The 18658-nt window shown below is 42.4% G+C and overlaps 1 protein-coding gene across 1 annotated transcript in view; it reads left to right on the top strand.

Annotated features, from left to right (window-relative positions):
- grin2aa (glutamate receptor, ionotropic, N-methyl D-aspartate 2A, a) overlaps positions 1–18658 on the top strand; it is a 327307-nt gene that overhangs the window by 289276 nt on the left and 19373 nt on the right. Inside the window, exons 12-13 of the mRNA XM_078239844.1 lie at positions 293–480; positions 15568–15806. Coding sequence (XP_078095970.1) covers positions 293–480; positions 15568–15806 — 427 coding nt within the window. The remainder of the gene's footprint in view (positions 1–292; positions 481–15567; positions 15807–18658) is intronic.

The following is an 18658-nucleotide window of genomic DNA, read 5'->3' as shown; positions in this document are numbered from 1 at the left end:
AAATTATCCAACACTGTCAAGAATGTACTGAAATAGTGTTAAAAGCACTCAGATAATTTTGTAAAAGTAAGTGGAATGTGATCAGCCAAAGTCATTTATTAACAAGGCAAAAAAGCCTGCACATTGCAAGTTCAACTCTTCTTGGCTTTTCAGTGGCAGATGCAGTTAACTCTCTTTACATGCAGGACAGCGCTTTCAAATGTCGGTGATGATGCATGAATGTTTCCTGCAGGAACACCCACCTGTAAAATCTGACAATGCTGCTTCAGTAATTTTATTTCTTTTATTTTAGAAAGTTGGATGCATTCATATATGACGCGGCAGTGCTCAATTACATGGCAGGAAGAGATGAAGGCTGCAAGCTTGTGACAATTGGCAGTGGATATGTTTTCTCGACCACTGGTTATGGAATAGCTTTGCAGAAAAGCTCACCTTGGAAACGTCAGATTGACCTGGCTCTCCTGCAGTTTGTTGGTGATGGTATGGATGCTTTATGTTATCCATTAGCTCATAAGTATGTGTTTATTCTTCCAGTTAAATTCTCCCCTCGCGTTCTGTTCCTGAAACTTAATTTAGATGAAGTTTCTCTGTGGTACTGGTTGAGGATTTAAGAGACACATAACCAAGGTGAGTGAGTATAATTCTGATGTCACAAGTTTACAATGGCAGTTTCCATCGTGAATGTGGAGCTATGAATTTACAGTGAAAAAGTTTAAAGCACAAGAGGCCAACGGAGAATGCCATTCTCCAAGCCTTGCCCGCCCTCGGAATCGGGGCGGGCATGCCAGTAAAATTCCGGCCTATGTGTCAAAGTCATTGCAACTTGAAGTAAGATTTTCAGGCAGGAATTTGTTTTTAAACAAATTAATGGAATAGCACACTGCTGTGGAATTTTGTTGAATCTTCTCCCATTTTATATTTTGTTCTTTAAATGAGAATATTTAGAGCAAGTTTCCTGCTCTTTGTGCAGCTACTCTGGCAGCTGAGAGGATGGGGTCTGAAAAAGGGTCATAAGACTTGAAACGTTAACCTTACCTTCTTTCCTGAGTTGCTGAGTGTTTCCAGTATTTTCTGTTTTTATTCCAGATTGCCAGTAGCCACAGTATTTTGGCTTTTTGCTACACTGTTTGCCCTCAAATCACACCAATTCTTCCAAATCTGCATCCTGTCACATCTTCGTGTTCTGGTGTAACATCGCTGTATTACATTTAGCGCCTGAACATGTGAGATTAAACAAATAGAATGTGGAATATTTTGGAAGATAAATTGATTCTTTTCCAGTTACTATTTACGCTATATTGAATCTCTTTTACAGACATTGATTTATGGGCTGAAGGAGCCATGGGCTGAATTTAAATCAGTTGTATGATCATTTGAATTGACTTAGATTAGATTGGCTAATCCTTTCACGACAGTGGTGCTGTATGTACAATTGGGGGATATTTTCCATTGCACTGTCATGACAGATTTGTATGTTCCCATTTCTCATGGGATTTTGATAGAGGTGGTTGAAAGGCAATAGGCGCTGGACGGTTTTTAAGAAAAGTAAGTAGCAATCTCTTAGTTTAACAATTTTATAGTCTCAATCATGCCAGTGAAGCAATGGAAATGTGGGTGGGTGCCAAATATAGTTGACCTTGTTTCTCAAAAGGTTTAGTGGCTCATCATTCAAGTAATTGGAGGAGATGTTTATTTTGCATTGATGTGTGTGTGTAATCTACATTAAAAAAAATTTCCCTGTCGATTTGGAAAGAAACATTCTCTTGAGAGGTCATCTCATGTGCCAATCTAGGAGATAGTCTTCCACGATATCTGTTTTACTGGAAATCTAGAAAGACTGCACCCATTGCTTTACAAACACTAATCCTTTCTAGATAAAGCATGTGTTGGTGGGGCCACCTGATCTTAAGGGGACTAGCTATACCAAACAACTGCTTTGGTATTGAGGATTATTTGGGTTGGGAAGTGGGGTATGGCAGAAAGTTGTAAAAGCCTGTCCATTTCATACACTCTGCTATAGTGGCATAGACCATTTATACACACTATTTGATGGTCTTCTTACTGACCCCTAATTTGCTTTTTATTCATTCATGGGATGTGGGTGTGGCTGGCTGCATTTATTGCCCATCCCTAATTGCCCTTGAGTAGGTGGTGGTGAGCTGCCTTCTTGAACCACTGCAATCCATGTGATGAAAGTGCATCCACAGTGTGGTTAAGGGAGGGAGTTCCAGGATTTTGCCCCAGTGACAGTGAAGGAACAGTGATATATTTCCAGGTCCGGGTGATGAGTGGGTTGTAGGGGAGCTTCCAGGTGGTGGTGTTCTCATGTGTCTACTGCCTTTGTCCTTCGAGATGGTAGTGGTCATGGGTTACTATCAGTTCTTTTTTAATCTTATCTTGAAAATATATTTTTGTTAGATAAGGGTATCCAGGATATGGGTGCCTGGAGTTAAGGTACAGATCAGCCATTATCCATTAGAATAATCTTGTAGGATGAATGAGCAACTCCTTTTGATTTGATTTATTATTGTCACATGTATTAGTATACAGTGAAAAGTATTGATTCTTGCGCACTATACAGACAAAGCTTACTGTACATAGGGAAGGAAAGGAGAGAGTGCAGAATGTAGTGTTACAGTCATAGCTAAGCTGCAGAGAAAGATCAGCTTAATGCGAGGTAGGTCCATTCAAAAGTCAGCAGAGAAGAAGCTGTTTTTGAGTCGGTACATGTCCTCAGACTTTTGTATCTTTTTCCCGATGGAAGAAGGTGGAAGAGAGAATGTCCTGGCCAAAGGAACTCTTGTTCCTATGACCAGGATTTTATTGGCTCCAGGAAAGTGGTGCGGCCAGTATCGCACAGCGCTACATCAGATTGGCTCCCAGATGTGGTGCTGCTGCCCAGGTAGTTTCCCATCAATGGATCCAGATATGGAGCGGTTCCCTGCTCCAAGGAGACAGGCCACCGATAACTGTCATTAAAGATCCAATTAGGCACAATTTTACACTACTGTTAACAAAATTCCAATGATGAATTGAATGTCCACCGATGGGGAGGCCACCAGCTAAATGGAGGCAGCCTCCAGACGGCAGCCCAGGGGGGTCCAGGCTCAATGTGGGCTCAGGAGCTGCTTTATACTGTGACATAAGGATCCCAATGCCCCTGGTAAAATTCAGGCCTGTGTCCCCAAACGTAGAGCGACAAGACTGATTCAGTGTAATTATTGTCCCTTTCTTAAAATATACATTCACTTGAGTAGAAATTAAGGATGTTGAAACAAGATGAATTTCAAAGCTACTATCCAATGCCGAAAGGATGCCTCATAGATGGCCAACCAAATATTTGGTAATTTTTCACACATCCCTGGCTGCTGCCTACAGTTGCTGTTGGCTCGCCTGACTCTAGAGTACAGCATTGTCCATCCCCTTCCCATTACTGCTCCCACCTGCTCATTCCAGGACTTGCATTCAAGCCAGGCTCAACTTTTGTTACCTCAGATGGGCATGTTGCCTGTGGAGGCTGAACACCACTGACAGCTCATCCAATTAACATCAATCAGGCCTGAAACACAGCACTGAGATATGTATAACCACTGTGCCTGATTCAGCTTCATCATTACATTTTTATGCCACAGTAGAGAAAAGTAACAGAGACATTGCTCATAACTGATTTAAATGAAAGCATTCCGAAGAAGCTTTGACGGTGAAATTTGGCAGCACAGGCTCACTGCAAATCAGTCGCTGACTTTTCTAATATGCCAGTTTTTATTTTCCATTGACTTGGAAAATATTGCAAAGACAGGTTCTTGATTAATAAGGGGATCAGGGGTTATGGGGAAAAGGCAGGAGAATGGGGATGAGAAAAATATCAGCCATGATTGAATGGCGGAGGAGACTCGATGGGCCGAGTGGCCTAATTCTGCTCCTATGTCTTATGGTCTTATTTCTAAGTTCAAGTCGAGTAGAAACAACAGTGAGACTAGCAAATAAGTCTCCAAAGAGAGTTTGAATTTCAATTCTCTGAACTTTCAAGGAAAAAGGATCGGTCACAGTGAAAAATCAACTGCTGTTTCAGATTGCTTGTATAGACCAATTTCATTCCCTGTAGCTACGATACCAACACTTCTTTGTCAACATAAACCTAAACTGATTCTTATTGTAGAGACCCTGCTTTTATCATAGCTGGTAGAACATGACCTGTGTTTATCTCACTGTTAACTTCTTACAGCACCTTTACGCTTTCTGCTTTATAGTATATAGTAACTGACATTTGAGATTAGAATATGCCATTTTGGTAACAGAGAAGTTGGCATGTATTTATTCAACATAACAGACATGTACAGCAGCCATAGAAATTGTATGGTAGTGGTGTTACAATTCCCTCAGGGAATCTGAGCACCATGTACTTTTACATGCATGTTGTAGCCTGGAGTATGATTTTGATTTCATTTGATTTATTTATTATTGTCACAGGTATTAGCATACATTGAGAAGTATGGTTTCTTCTGCGCTATACAGAAAAAAACATACTGTCCATAGAGAAGGAAAGGAGAGAGTGCAGAATGTAGTGTTACAGTCATAGCTAGGGTGTAGAGAAAGATCAACTTAATGCAAGGTAGGTCCAATCAAAAGTCTGGTGGCAGCAGGGAAAGAAGCTGTTCTTGAGTCGATTAGCATATGTCCTCAGACTGTTGTATCTTTTTCCCAATGGAAGCAGGTGGAAGAGAGAATGTCCGGGGTGTGTGGGGTCCTTCATTATGCTGGCTGCTTTTCTGAGGCAGCGAGAAGTGTAGACAGTGTTAATGAATGGGAGGCTGGTTTGTGTGATGGACTGGGTTTCGTTCATGACCCTTTGTAGTTTATTGCAGTCTTGGACAGAGTAGGAGCCATACCAAGCTGTGATACAACCAGAAAGAATACTTCCTCTGGCGAATCTGTAAAAGTTGGTGAGAGTCGTGGTGGACATGCCAAATTTCCTTAGTCTCCTGAGAAAGTAGAGGCGTTGATGGGCTTTCTTAACTATAGCCTCGGCATGGAGGGACCAGGACAGGTTGTTGGCGACCTGGACACCTAAAGACTTGAAACTCTCGACCATTTCTACTTCATCCCCATTGATTAGACAGGGGCCTGTCCTCCACTACACTTCCTGAAGTCAATAACTACCTCCTTCGTTTTGTTGAGGCAGAGATTATTGTCGTCGTTCCAGATGGAGATGGTAGAGGCGCTAATGTTTTTTCCATCACATGGCTGACCAGGAATCTCTCCTGCTCTTCCTGCTGCCACTAGTGTGTGTTGGAAGGATTTACAGGTTGATATTGACCTGTTTGGCCACAGTATGAATGCATCTTTCTTGGCCATAATACCCTGGGAGTGGAACTCAAAATTGGAGCTTGGGGCTCCGAAGCAAACACGTTACCCATTGCACCACAAGATTTCCTTCTATAAATTGTGCACCATTCCCATAATATCAACATGTGCCACTTCCAAAAATGGCATATAGGGTATTTTGTTATCTTTAATACAACATCCATTGTAATGTGTTGGAAATACTCAGGCATGATGTGAGATAACCCATTGCTGGTTCCTTTATTTGGGTTTATCTTAAGAAATCTTTACCAACATTGCCTTGTAAGCTTCATAGCACAGACCCACGGTGGCAACCTTACTATTCAGTTGTCAAAAATGTCGATGATTCAGATATACAGAGGATAACATATGGCAGTTGCTCTCTCTTTCTCATTCTTTCTTCTTTCTCTATGATCAAAGAGTTATGCGGCATCTGGACTTTTCTTATCCATATAAAAAAGCTCTAATATTCATAACTCTTGCAGTTAGTAAGGTCGATGCATATGGCCTCTATCGTCATTTCATTTTCCTGCAGGCTTGGTGGTGAGTGTGAACTTCTCTATATGGAATGTTTTTTGTTAAATTACTAGGATGCTGTAACACAGGAAAAAGTTGAGACAATGTCAAACTGTGAAAGTGAAGCTAGAGGATTTTATTCATGTAATGAAAGACAGATCCCTGAAATCCTGTTGTGCTTAATTCACACAGCAGATGACTGTCAAAATACTACATATTACATGAAACTTACAGCACCCAGACAGGCTAGTCAGCCCAAATGACCTAGATTGGTGTCATGTCTTGTATGAACCTCCTACGAACTTTCATCTAATCTTATTTCCCTATTCATAAATAAAAATAGAAAATGCTGGAAAACCTCAGCAGGTTTAGCAGCATGTGCGGATAGAGAAACAGAGGGTGGAATTCTCACATATTTTGAGATGAAGTGCGATGGCGGGAGGCTCCAGCAGCACCTGTCCCGCCAACCAGAATGGCGGAATCCTGCTCCTGTGCTTGGAGCCTCATTAATTATGCACAGAACTCCCCTCTGAATCACCCAGCAGGCCAGCAATGGATTATCTGCCTATTGCTGTCAGCCGGCAGGTTCAAAGGTCTTGCTGCCATATTTAAACGCCAGTCCAGCACACGCATATCAGCCGTCCAGCCCACCTGCCTTCACCAAACTGGGCAGGATGTCAGCAACCCAGCGGGAAGAGATTGGCAGCCTCGTGAAGAGGTGCTTTCACTACCAGGATCCTTATTCATGGAGTCCAGGCCCACAGGCATGTGCTGTACCCCAGCGACGGCTCGAAGAAGCACACCAACCTCACCTGTCCGGCATGGGAGGCCCTTGCGCAGGAGGTCAGCGTAGCTGCCACCTGCCTGGAAGTGGACAATTCATAGAAGGAAATCTTGTGGTGCAATGGGTAACGTGTTTGCTTCGGAGCCCCAAGCTCCAATTTTGAGTTCCATCCTCAGGATATTATAGCCAAGAAAGATGCATTCATAATGTGGCCAAACAGGTCGATATCAACCTGTAAATCCTTCCAACACACACTATTGGCAGCAGTAAGAGCAGGAGAGATTCCTGGTCAGCCATGTGATGGAAAAAACATTAGCGCCTCTCCCATCACCATCTGATGTGACGACAATAATCTCTGCCTCAACAAAACGAAGGAGGTAGTCATTGACTTCAGGAAGTGTAGTGGAGGACAGGCCCCTGTCTAAATCAATGGAGACGAAGTAGAAAGGGTCAGGAGCATCAAGTTTTTAGGTGTCCAGGTCGCCAACAACCTGTCCTGGTCCCCCCCATGCCGACGCTATAGTTAAGAAAGCCCATCAACGCCTCTACTTTCTTAGAAGATGAAGGAAACGTGGCATGTCAGCTACAACTCTCACCAACTTCATCCGCTCTGCCAGGGTAAGTCCTCTCTCAGCTCCTTCCACGATCAAACCTCAGCATTGCATCATGTGCTCAAACAGTTTCTCTCTTCACGGATCTCACACACTTAGTCACAGGGAACACATATCAACACTCACTCTCTCAACAAAACTTTCACAACACCACCATTGCACTTTCCAAGGAGAGATTCTCTTCCCCCAGTTCACCCTGTGGCAGGCCCTCATCCCTGCATAATCAGATTGTGAAAGGCACTGCGACCATGCGGGAAACTCTCTGGTGTAGAGAACCACCAGAATATTCCAGGCATCTGAATCGCATGTTAAGAAGTCCTATGGTCTACTCTGTGAGGGAGCATGTGCTGGCGTGATCAGCACTGTACCTTCCCTCAACTGGAATCTGAGGGCGACGCACTGGAGTCATTAGCCAGTGTTTAAGTGGGTAGCACTCATCCCCCAGGAACTATCCCAGCGGGCTTTCTGGCCCCTCAAAGATCCCAGGCACCAGGAAGTAACTGAGGATGTAAGAATCTTGACAACTCCCAGGCAACCTCGCATACGCATGCAACATTTGCCCCTCGAGCCTGCTCTGCTATCAAATAAGGTTATGGCTGACCTGATTGTGGCCTCAATTCTACTTTCCTGTCTGTCCCTGATATCCATTAACTCCCTTGTTGGTCAAGAATCTATCCGCCTCTACCTTGAAAATATTGAATGACACTGCCTCTCCCACTCTGGGGAACAGAGTTAAAGAGACTCATGAGCCTCTGAGAGAAAACATTTGTCCTCTTCACCATCTTAAATGGGAGACCCCTTATTTTTAAACTATTTCCCCTCATTCTAGTCTCCCCCACAAAGGGAAAAATGCGCCGGAACGCTACCGCCCCGCGCACCATGGAATTGGAGCAGGCGAGGGGCATACAACGGAAATGTGCGTTGACCTCGGGAGCGCCTGGTGGAACAGGAGCACCTGGAGGAAACCCACATGGGGAGAGCGTACAAACTCCACACAGACAGTCACCTGCGGCCGGAATCGAATCTGGGTCCCTGGTGCTGTGAGGCAGGTCTGCGCCATCGCGTCACCACATCTCATATATGGACTATTAAATAAATCAGGTTGAAAAGTCTTCACTGTTAGCAGTCTTTCCATTACAACCATTCCACTACAGTGACAGGGTTTTGTTGTACATCATTACATTCTGAAATTTCAGAAGCAAGGAAATTTCTATTTGTTTTTTCTAAAGCAGGCATCATTATCCTGAATACAGATTTCTTCCCATATTGTTATTTTTTTCCCCTTTTTAAAATCCAATTTTTTTGGTGATCTCCTAGAGCAATTCATTGTTATGGATCTCAGCATGACTACCATCAATGACTGAGAAGGTAAGCATGGGTGTTTATACAGGACAAAAAGATTGGAGCACCAAGAGATACTGCAAAGTAATGGAATGGCAGATGCAAAGTATGAAAGTAATTAACTTTTCCACAGCCAGAATAGGTTGAAGCTATTGCAAATAACCAAGGAAGAAATTGGAATCTCAGGTGAATTGGACAGTAGTAGGCCATTTGACCCATCAAGCTCATACTGGTTGGCTATATAGCAATCCAGTCAATCCATTTTCCCTCTCCATATAATTGAAGAAAGAATATTAAATGGTAATGATTTGTAGGGTATTTTTGCTCAGGAAGATATATATGTTATTAGCATCAGACACATATTGGCCTGGATATTAACAAGGGCAGATTACATTGGCCAGGATGGGTTTGGAGGAGTTGGGAAGCAGGGGTAGAATGGGGTTTTGGATAGTAAATCAGGAAGTAATTTTCTAACTACGTGGTCTGCTTCTTTTGTCCTTGACTGGTTCCTCAACCAAAAGCCTGCCTGATTGACTGGTTTGGCATCTGGTCAGGCATCATCCATTCCTTGACAACAGAGATCCAATCTCACCTCATGGCATGTTCCAATTTCTGACCTCATAGGATGGGTAATGCTCTTAAACTGAATTCCCCAGATTGTACAGAGCAGTCTATTTAGTTATCCATTAGCTATCTCCAGTGCAAATCCTGAGCAAAAGCAGATGTACTCCTCTGGGGCTGCTGGAACATTAAAATTAGCTTCAAATAGACAAATTTGGCTGAAGACTGCAGGACCAGACTGGGAAAACAGCAGGTAAGTAAGAAAGTGCTTGGCTGTGTGAGTTCACCATCAAGTGATAACTCAAAGATTGGCAGGGTGGTTAATAATGAGGAAGAAGGCCTTAGGTTGCAAAAAGATATAGGTGGGTTGGTCAGATGGGCAGATCAATGACAGGGGCGGCACAGTGGTTGGCAATGCTGCCGCACAGCATCAGGGACCCAAGTTCACTTCTGGCCTTGGGTGACTCCCTGTGTGGAGTTTCCACGTTCTCCCCTGCATGGGTTTCCTCCAGGTGTTCCACGTGTCCTCCCACAGTCCAAAAATGTGCAGGTTAGGTGGATTAATCATGGTAAATTGCCTCTTAGTGTCCCAACATGTGTAGGTTATATGGATTAGCCATGGTAAATGCGTGGGGTTACAGGGATAGGGCAGAGGAGAGGGCCTGGGTAAGATACTCTGTCAGAGAGTTGGTGCAGACTCGATGGGCCGAATGGCATCCTTCTGCATTGTAGGGATTCTATGGTTCTATGAGGTGGAATTTAACTCTGAAATGTGTGAGGTGATGCACTTTGGAAGGAGTAACAAGACAAGGAGTACTCAGTGACACTAGGAAGCCCAGAAGAACAGTGAGATCTTGGAGTGCTTGTCAACAGATCCCTGAAGGTGGCAGGCCATGTTAATAGGGTGGTTAAGGAGGCATATAGGACACTTGCCTTTATCAATTGTGACATAGATTATAAGAGCAGGGAAGTTATTTTGGAGCTGTACAAAACTTGGGTTAGGCCATAGCTGGAGTACTGTGTGCAGTTCTGGTCGGCATTGGAAGGACATGATTGTACTGGAGTGTGTTTCAGAGGTGATTCACCAGGATGCTGACTGGGATGAAATATTTGAGCTATGAGGAGAGTTTGGAAACGTTCGGGTTGTTTTCTTTAGAGCAGAAAAGGCTGAGGGGGGACCTGATTGAGGTGTATAAGATTATGAGGAGTATGGATAGGCAGCAACTGTTCCCCTTAGTTGAAGGATCAATAACAAGGGAGCATAAATTTAAGGTGTGGGGCAGGAGGTTTTGAAGGATTTAAGGAACAAGCTTTTAACCCATAGGATAATGGGAGTCTGGAATGCCCTGCCTGGGAGTGTAGTAGAGGCGGGAGACCTCCCAAGCTTTAAAAAGCACATGGATAAACATTTGAAATAACATAACGTTCAAGGCCGTGGGCAAGTACTGGAAAGTGGGATTAGTGTAGATTTAGAGTAGTTTAGTTGGTACAGACTCGATGGGCCGAAGGACCTTTTCTTTGGGCGGCCCGGTAGCACAGTGGTTAGCACTGCTGCTTCACAGCACCAGGGACCTGGGTTCGATTCCCGGCTTGGGTCACTGTCTGTTTGGAGTTTGCACATTCTCCTCATTTCTGCGTGGGTTTCCTCCGAGTGCTCTGGTTTCCTCCCACAATCCAAAGATGTGCGGGTTAGGTTGATTGGCCATGCTAAAATTGCCCCTTAGTGTCCTGAGATGCGTAGGTTAGAGGGATTAGCGGGTAAATATGTAGGGATAAAGGGGTAGGGCCTGGGTGGGGTTGTGGTCGGTGCAGACTCAATGGGCCAAATGGCCTCTTTCTGCACTGTAGGGTTTCTATGATTTCTATGATGATTTCTGTTATGGATGACGCTATGACTCTTAAGCAGCTGCACTGGATTACTCATGTGATTTTGTTCCATTTTTCAAGATGGTTCCATTGGGCGGCACAGTGGTTAGCACTGCTGCCTCACAGCGCCAGGGACCCGGGTTCAAATCCAGCCTTGGGTGACTGTCTGTGTGGAGTTTGCACATCCTCCCTGTGTCTGCATGGGTTTCCTTCCACACTCCAAAGATGTGTGTGTTAGGTTGATTGGCCATGCAAAATTGCCCCTTAGTGTCAGGGGTAAATAGGTGGGGTTACAGGGATAGAGCCAAGCTGGGATTGTTTTTAGTGCAGGTTCGATGGGCCAAATGGCCACCTTCTGCACTGGGTGATTCTATGGAGGATCTAGAACTGAGCCACAAAGGGGAGAAAGGCAAACAGCTGCAAAGGGAAAGGTTCCAATTTCAATACAATTAATCTTCAAGGAACATTAAAGACATGAATAATGTGATTCCAAGTTATTAAATCAGAAGACATATCATCTGGAAAGCTCCCTTCTAAATTGTTGCAATACCTATTGAATGTCTGTTTGAGCTTTCTAGAGATAATTTCACTGAGCAGAAAGGTGCCTGAACGTCTGCACTGACATTCCCATGGAGCATTGCCACAATATCCTAGGGTGAATACACAAGAGTGTTTTAATAGAAACTGACTTATTACTCCTATACCTTGAAAGTACCTTTGCTTAAAGTCCTTCCTGTGCAGTTAAAGTCTCAGTTAATACCTCATCATTCCAAAGCTTCAACGATGGCATGAATCACAAAGGCAAATATCAACCGTTGCCATTAAAAAAATAATTCTGATTGCCCAAAGGCTGGACACATATTGGCACTGGTAGTGAAACTGGTATATACACAGGTAACCAGATTAATGACCAGGCCATTATATATAATCAACCTTTCAATGTATTGGAAGACTACCAGGGATATATAAAGAACACTTGGTAATTCACTCCAGGACAACAGAAATTGGACAAGTATGCACTGATGACCAGACATTGAGCGTAAAACAAAAACAAAATTAGCAATCATTGCACATTTCTTAACTGACTATTGTATTGACATCTTACAGCTGGAATTAAGTCAAGTGAACATTGTGATATCCTAAATGACAACTGAACTGTGTCACAATACATCTTAAGTCTACTAGGCAAATCCAGAATATGAAAACATAATGAGATTTGTAAAGGCCACTCCACTGAAGGTCAAACTCTGATTGAGTGTGCTGCAGGCAAAGATTTCTGTGTGCCATTCATTTGTATGGCCCTAATTTCCAATAAGAATTTTTCCTCCTTCTGATTTTTTTTACTTTAGTTGTAATTCACAGACAGACAGTTATGAAGCAAGGTTTGATCTGAATTATATGTCTAACTGCAAATAATGTAAATTATTATCCTAAAGGTTTTAGGATTTTTAGGTTTTACCAATCACATGGTAGTCATGTGATTTGAAAGCATCTCCATTTAAAACACACATCTTGTTAAGGGTATAAAACCTCTTAATTTACTTCTTTAATTTTCCTGATTTGACTCACAGGGTTGTTGTGTGGGGCATGGGGTAGGGATGGGGGTTGGTGATGCTGGTGGGTAATTTTTACTTTTTGCAATCATACAGATCCATTTTACATATCTGCCAATTAAAAAGAAATGTATTGACTTCAACAGTGATACTGTTATGGAATCAGTTGTTTGTGATAGTGGGATGTTAATTAGATTGTTAATGTAAACAGGTGAAGGGCATTGCTAATTAAGTACTTAGAGCACTCAGAAAGAGAGACTGTCGCGACACTGGGTGAGTGAGTATCAAGAGTACTAAGAAAAATATTAGTATCTAGTTTCATACTTCAACTAGCTTGGGATTGATATAACAGCTTGGACATGTGCAAGAGTAGGCAGGAGAGGCTCTTGTCTATCTTGTATTCCTTCACCTGTGGAGAATCTGGCCTCTACTTGGTGGCTGCCCACAGTGACACAAGTGAGCTCATAAACTTGGCACATGGGAGATCGCAGGTGTAAAGGGTCCAACATCATTCCATGTTTACAGGATCATTCGAAACCCTGATGCTAAAAATAATGATTGAAATGAAAGAGATTTTCCTTGTCAAATGTAATTCTGCTTTCTCTTAGCAGGAAATACATGTATTTCAATGGATAATGTTTCTAAAGCCTCTCTGTTGGACAGTAAATCAAACTCCAAGAATGTGTCACTACACATCTTTGATTTCTGTAGGAATTACAATTTCTTAAGGAATCAGCAGTGGTGAATGTTCAGGTTAAGACTTGGAGATCTTCATGCAGATAATCAATTTTTGAACTTATTAATCTTTTGTATTTCTAGACTGGCCTTAGAAAGCGACTGAATTCATGGTTGTCATTTTCCATTTTGCATTTCCCATATTGTTTGTGGTTTCATTATAACATGAACATTCTTAAAAGGCACCCTTGATGAGTTGAGAATGGCTTTTTAAAGCTCTAAATAAATCCAATTTGCCACAACGAAGCAAAATCTCAAGACTTTGATTAACAGATTTTTGTTGGCTCAGGGGATATATGGAGCAAAGGTAGTTAAAAGGAGTTAAGGTACAGATTTATATTCTGTTTAATGTACTAACTGATTGGATAAATTCACAGCTGGTTTAAACATGGGGCAGGTGCGTTTTCCATCAGCTAAGTTTCCACAACAGGTTTTGGATTATATGTTGCATCGCACCCATATCAAAATCATAGACTGTAATTCAGTTAATTATTGCCAGTAACTATTTTACCAGTGTAACAAATACCGCAAATCTCACTTGTACTTGTAATGAAAATCTGAAAGCATTATTAGAACAATGTGGCATCATTTGATACCAATTCCTGTAATCTTTACATTTTTGTTAATTTAACTGTGTTCTATTTACCTCATTGAAGTTTTTGGCCTCGAAATGATGCTGTGTGAATATCACTGAATAAACATGCAACATATTTCAATTAGAATCATAGAATCACACAGTGCAGAATAGGTCCTTCGATCCATCTGCACTGACATGCGAGGAAAAACCCGAACTAATCCCATCTGCCAGCACTTGGCCCACAGCCTTGAACGTTATGATGTGCCAGGTGCTCTTCCAGGTACTTTTTAAAGAATTAAGACTACCGCCTCAACCACCCTCTCTGACAGCGCATTTCAGACTGCCGCTCCATAAAAAAAATTTTCCTCACAAACCTCCTGCCCCTCACCTTGAACCTATGTCCCCTCATGACTGACCCTTCAATTAAGGGCAACAGTTGCTCCCTGTCCACTCTGTCCATGTCCCTCATAGTTTTGTACACCTCGATCAGGTCGTCCCTCAGTCTTCTCTGCTTCAACAAAAACAACCCAAGCCTATCCAACCTCTCTTCATAACTTTAATGTTCCACCCCAGGCAGCATCCTGGCGAATCTCCTCTGCACCCCCTCCAGTGCAATCACATCCTTCCTATAATGTGGCGATCAAAACTACGCACAGTGCTCCAGCTGTGGCCTCACCAAAGTTCTATACAACTCCAACATGACTTCCTTGCTTTTGTAATCTATGGCTCGATTGATAAAGGTAAGTGTCCCATATGCCTTTTCATCACCCTACCAACATGCCCTTCTGCCTTTAGAGATCTGTGGACAAACACGCCAATTAATCTCTTTCTGTTATTTTAATACATGTTAACCCAATTATTTTTAACAGGTTTAAATGGTAGAACAAAGGAATTGTGTGCAAATACATGTGTCACAAGCTAATTTTTGCCAGCATAAACCCAAAGCAGTTGTTAATATTTTGCTAACAAATTAGTATGTTCAGTATCAACTTTGTGCAGATGTAAGTTTGCCATTGTAAATAGATTGGGTGGCACAGTTGTTAGCACTGCTGCCTCACAGCGCCAGGGACTCAGGTTCAATTCCCGCTTGGGTGACTGTCTGTGTGGAGTTTGCACGTTCTCACCGTGTCTGCGTGCGTTTCCTCCGGGTGCTCCTATTTCCTCCCACAATCTGAAAGACGTGCTGGTTAGGTGCATTGACCCGAACAGGCGCCGGACTATGGCGACTTCGGGATTTGCACAGTAACTTCATTGCAGTGTTAATGTAAGCCTTGCTTGTGACTAATAAATAAACTTTACTTTAGATTACAGGTGCTTTGCAATACAGCGTTGGTGAACAGGTCAATGAAAATGGCTTTCTGCGACCTGATATGCCGCACCCATTTTTGCAATCTTCTGGGCCTCGGTGCACTCACTGCAGTCCCTGCCCTCCTGACTCCCATTCTGAGTCAAGATTGAGACTTGAGATTTCATTTTTTTTCATCCTTTAATCAATTCTGTCTTCCTTCTACTAATGTAGGGTCAACGTCTGCCGTTAATCGTGTTTCATAACTCTTGATTCTAAAAAGTATATCAGGAGCTGTAGCAAAGTCAGTGAGAGGAGAACGTAACTGGTATTTACACCATTTTGTGGATAACTATACATTTCTGAATCTGGACAAATCTGTGATTTATGTACAGGTGAAATGGAGGAGCTGGAGAGTTTGTGGCTGACTGGAATCTGCCACAATGAGAAGAACGAAGTCATGAGCAGCCAGTTGGATGTTGACAACATGGCAGGTGTGTTTTACATGCTGGCTGCCGCCATGGCGCTAAGCCTGATCACCTTCGTGTGGGAGCATTGGTTTTACTGGAGCCTGAGACACTGCTTCATGGGAACCTGCACTGGAAAACCAGGCCTACTCTTCTCAATCAGCAGGGTAAGTAAAGAAAAAATGTATCCTGAGTTATTTAAACATCTTTCTTCTTAGCTTTATGTGTATTTAAATCCTAATTTTAAGAAATAAAGACACTTTTACAAAGTGCCCAGTTTTAGGAGAAGTGCGACATAATCTGATTTTTTTTTTCAGATGACATAATTACCTTGCTTCATTTCAAATATTGCAATTAAATTACACTTGGTGCTGAGGTTGCCTGCTGACTGACTAAAAGTACAATAACTTGCAAAACTGTGATTTAAAAAAAAACAGCAGTTCTTACACCAAGTGGGGGCAATTTCACTGTTGGTATTGGTGTAAAAATCTGTTGGGTTAGCTGCTCATTTTATTTTTCTGTTCTTGCTGCTGTAAGTTAAATTGGACTCCACCCCGCCCCCCCCCAACCTCATATGACTATTGGCAGGAGAATCCTATATCACATTAGAAATAAACCTACCTAGAATTACACAGCTGACAATTTGACCCATTGTGCCTGCGCCTGATCTCTGAAATAGCTATGCAATTAGTCTTCTCCTCTGATAAAAGCAAATTACTGAGAATGCTGGAATCTGAAACCAAAAGAGAAAATGCTGGAAAATCTCAGCAGGTCTGGCAGCATCTGTAAGGAGAGAAAAGAGCTGACGTTTCGAGTCCAGATGACCCTTTGTCAAAGCTTTAGATTACAGGTGCTTTGCTCTTTTCAAAGCTTTGACAAAGGGTCATCTGGACTCGAAACGTCAGCTCTTTTCTCTCCTTACAGATGCTGCCAGACCTGCTGAGATTTTCCAGCATTTTCTCTTTTGGTTTCAGTCTTTCTGCCTTGCTCTTTCCCCTGCCAATAATTCCTTTTTAAGTAAAGATTCAGTTTCCTTTTGAAAGTTACTGTTGAATCTGTTTCCACTATCCTTTAAGTCACTGATCTCCAGATCATAACAAATCACTGTGTAAAAAATATGCACAGAGAGTGAACATATACAAAGTAGTTGTCATTGTTTGCACAATTCATCCTCACCACACTCCAGTATAGAATCCTCAAGTCATAGAAATTTCAGCACAGAAGAAAATTGCTCAGTTCATCATATAGGTGCAATTAGCATACAAAAACTCGCTACTCAAATTCTGCTTTTGTTTCCTTTCTTAATCCTTTTCATCATTTAACTATCACTTAATTGTTGTAGCACAACATCAGGTTAAAGTCCAACAGGTTCACTTACCTCCACTCACCTGATGAAGGAGCAGTGCTCCGAAAGCTCGTGATTCCAAATAAACCGGACTTTAACCTGGTGATGTGAGACTTCTTATTGTGCCCACCCCAGTCCAATGCCGGCATCTCCAAGTCTTAATTGTTGTGGATGACTATACCCATGTATTTTAATACTTTTTATTATATTTCCCATGTACAATGCTTCTGTCCTTAAAAACATTTTTGGCTAGCCCTCTCTCTCCCACCTCCACTTCATAATCCTGGTGCTAATTCTAAATTAATATTAATATAAATGTGAGGTGATTCATTTTGGCAGGACAAATTTAAATGTGGATTACAGGGTCAAAGGTAGGGTTCTGAAGACTGTGGAGGAACAGAGAGATCTTGGGGTTCATATCCACAGATCTCTGAAGGTTGCCACTCAAGTGGATAGAGCTGTGAAGAAGGCCTGGAGTGTGTTAGCTTTTATTAACAGGGGGTTGGAGTTTAAGAGCTGTGGGGTTATGCTGCAACTGTACAGGACCTTGGTGAGACCACATTTGGAATATTGTGTGCAGTTCTGGTCACCTCACTATAAGAAGGATGTGGAAGCGCTGGAAAGAATGCAAAGGAGATTTACCAGGATGCTGCCTGGTTTGGAGGATAGGTCTTATGAGGAAAGGTTGAGGGAGCTGGGGCTGTTCTCTCTGGAGTGGAGGAGGTTGAGGGGAGACTTAATAGAGGTTTATAAAATGATGAAAGGGATAGATAGCGTGAACGTTCAAAGACCATTTCCTCGGGTGGATGGAGCTATTACAAGGGGGCATAACTATAGGGTTCATGGTGGGAGATATAGGAAGGATGTCCGAGGTAGGTTCTTTACTCAGACTGGTTGGGGTGTGGAATGGACTGCCTGCAGCGATAGTGGAGTCAGACACTTTAGGAACATTTAAGCGGTTATTGGATAGGCACATGGAGCACACCAGGATGATAGGGAGTGGGATAGCTTGATCTTGGTTTAAGATAAAGCTCGGCACAACATCGTGGGCCAAAGGGCCTGTTCTGTGCTGTACTGTTCTATGTTCTACACTATGTTCTAATTCTCCCTTGCCAAGGATACACAAACCAATAGGAATTTCAGCCTAAATGTTAGTTTGTTGTTATAGCTTGGACCTGAACAGCGATTTTGGCAGACCCCAAGGTCAGCTCCTTAGTCTAAGCTCCAGTACAATTTTAGCTCAGCGCCGAGGAAAAACACCTTTTGATGTAAATGAGAAGCAAGCTATTGAGAAGTGTCACAATAGGTTGATGAAATATCTGAAAAACCTTTGTAAAGTCTCAAAAGATATCTCAACCCATTCACACACAGAATTAGGATATTAAGAATATACAGACAAAACTAAAGGACAAAGAATCCAAGGTGCAGACATGAGTCTGAAGTCCCAATGACAGATCAGCGCAGCACTCCAGCTCCTGATTAATGACTGCTGAATGGAAGCAGTGCTGTGTGAGATTGTTCCAAGTATGATCATCCTCTGTGGCAAAAAACAAACAATTTACAACATTTAACACACAAATTTAACTGAACATAAGTGTCAGCAGAAAATAAAAATAAATGGTTGAAATCTACTTACCATAATTTAACTGTGTCCTTTCCATATTTTATAATTAC

The sequence above is a fragment of the Mustelus asterias genome, chromosome 23, assembly GCF_964213995.1.
Source record: "Mustelus asterias chromosome 23, sMusAst1.hap1.1, whole genome shotgun sequence".
NCBI classification, from domain to species: Eukaryota; Metazoa; Chordata; class Chondrichthyes; order Carcharhiniformes; family Triakidae; genus Mustelus; species Mustelus asterias.
Note: the sequence above shows the minus strand (reverse complement) of the source record. Positions and strands in the feature narration are given on the sequence as shown.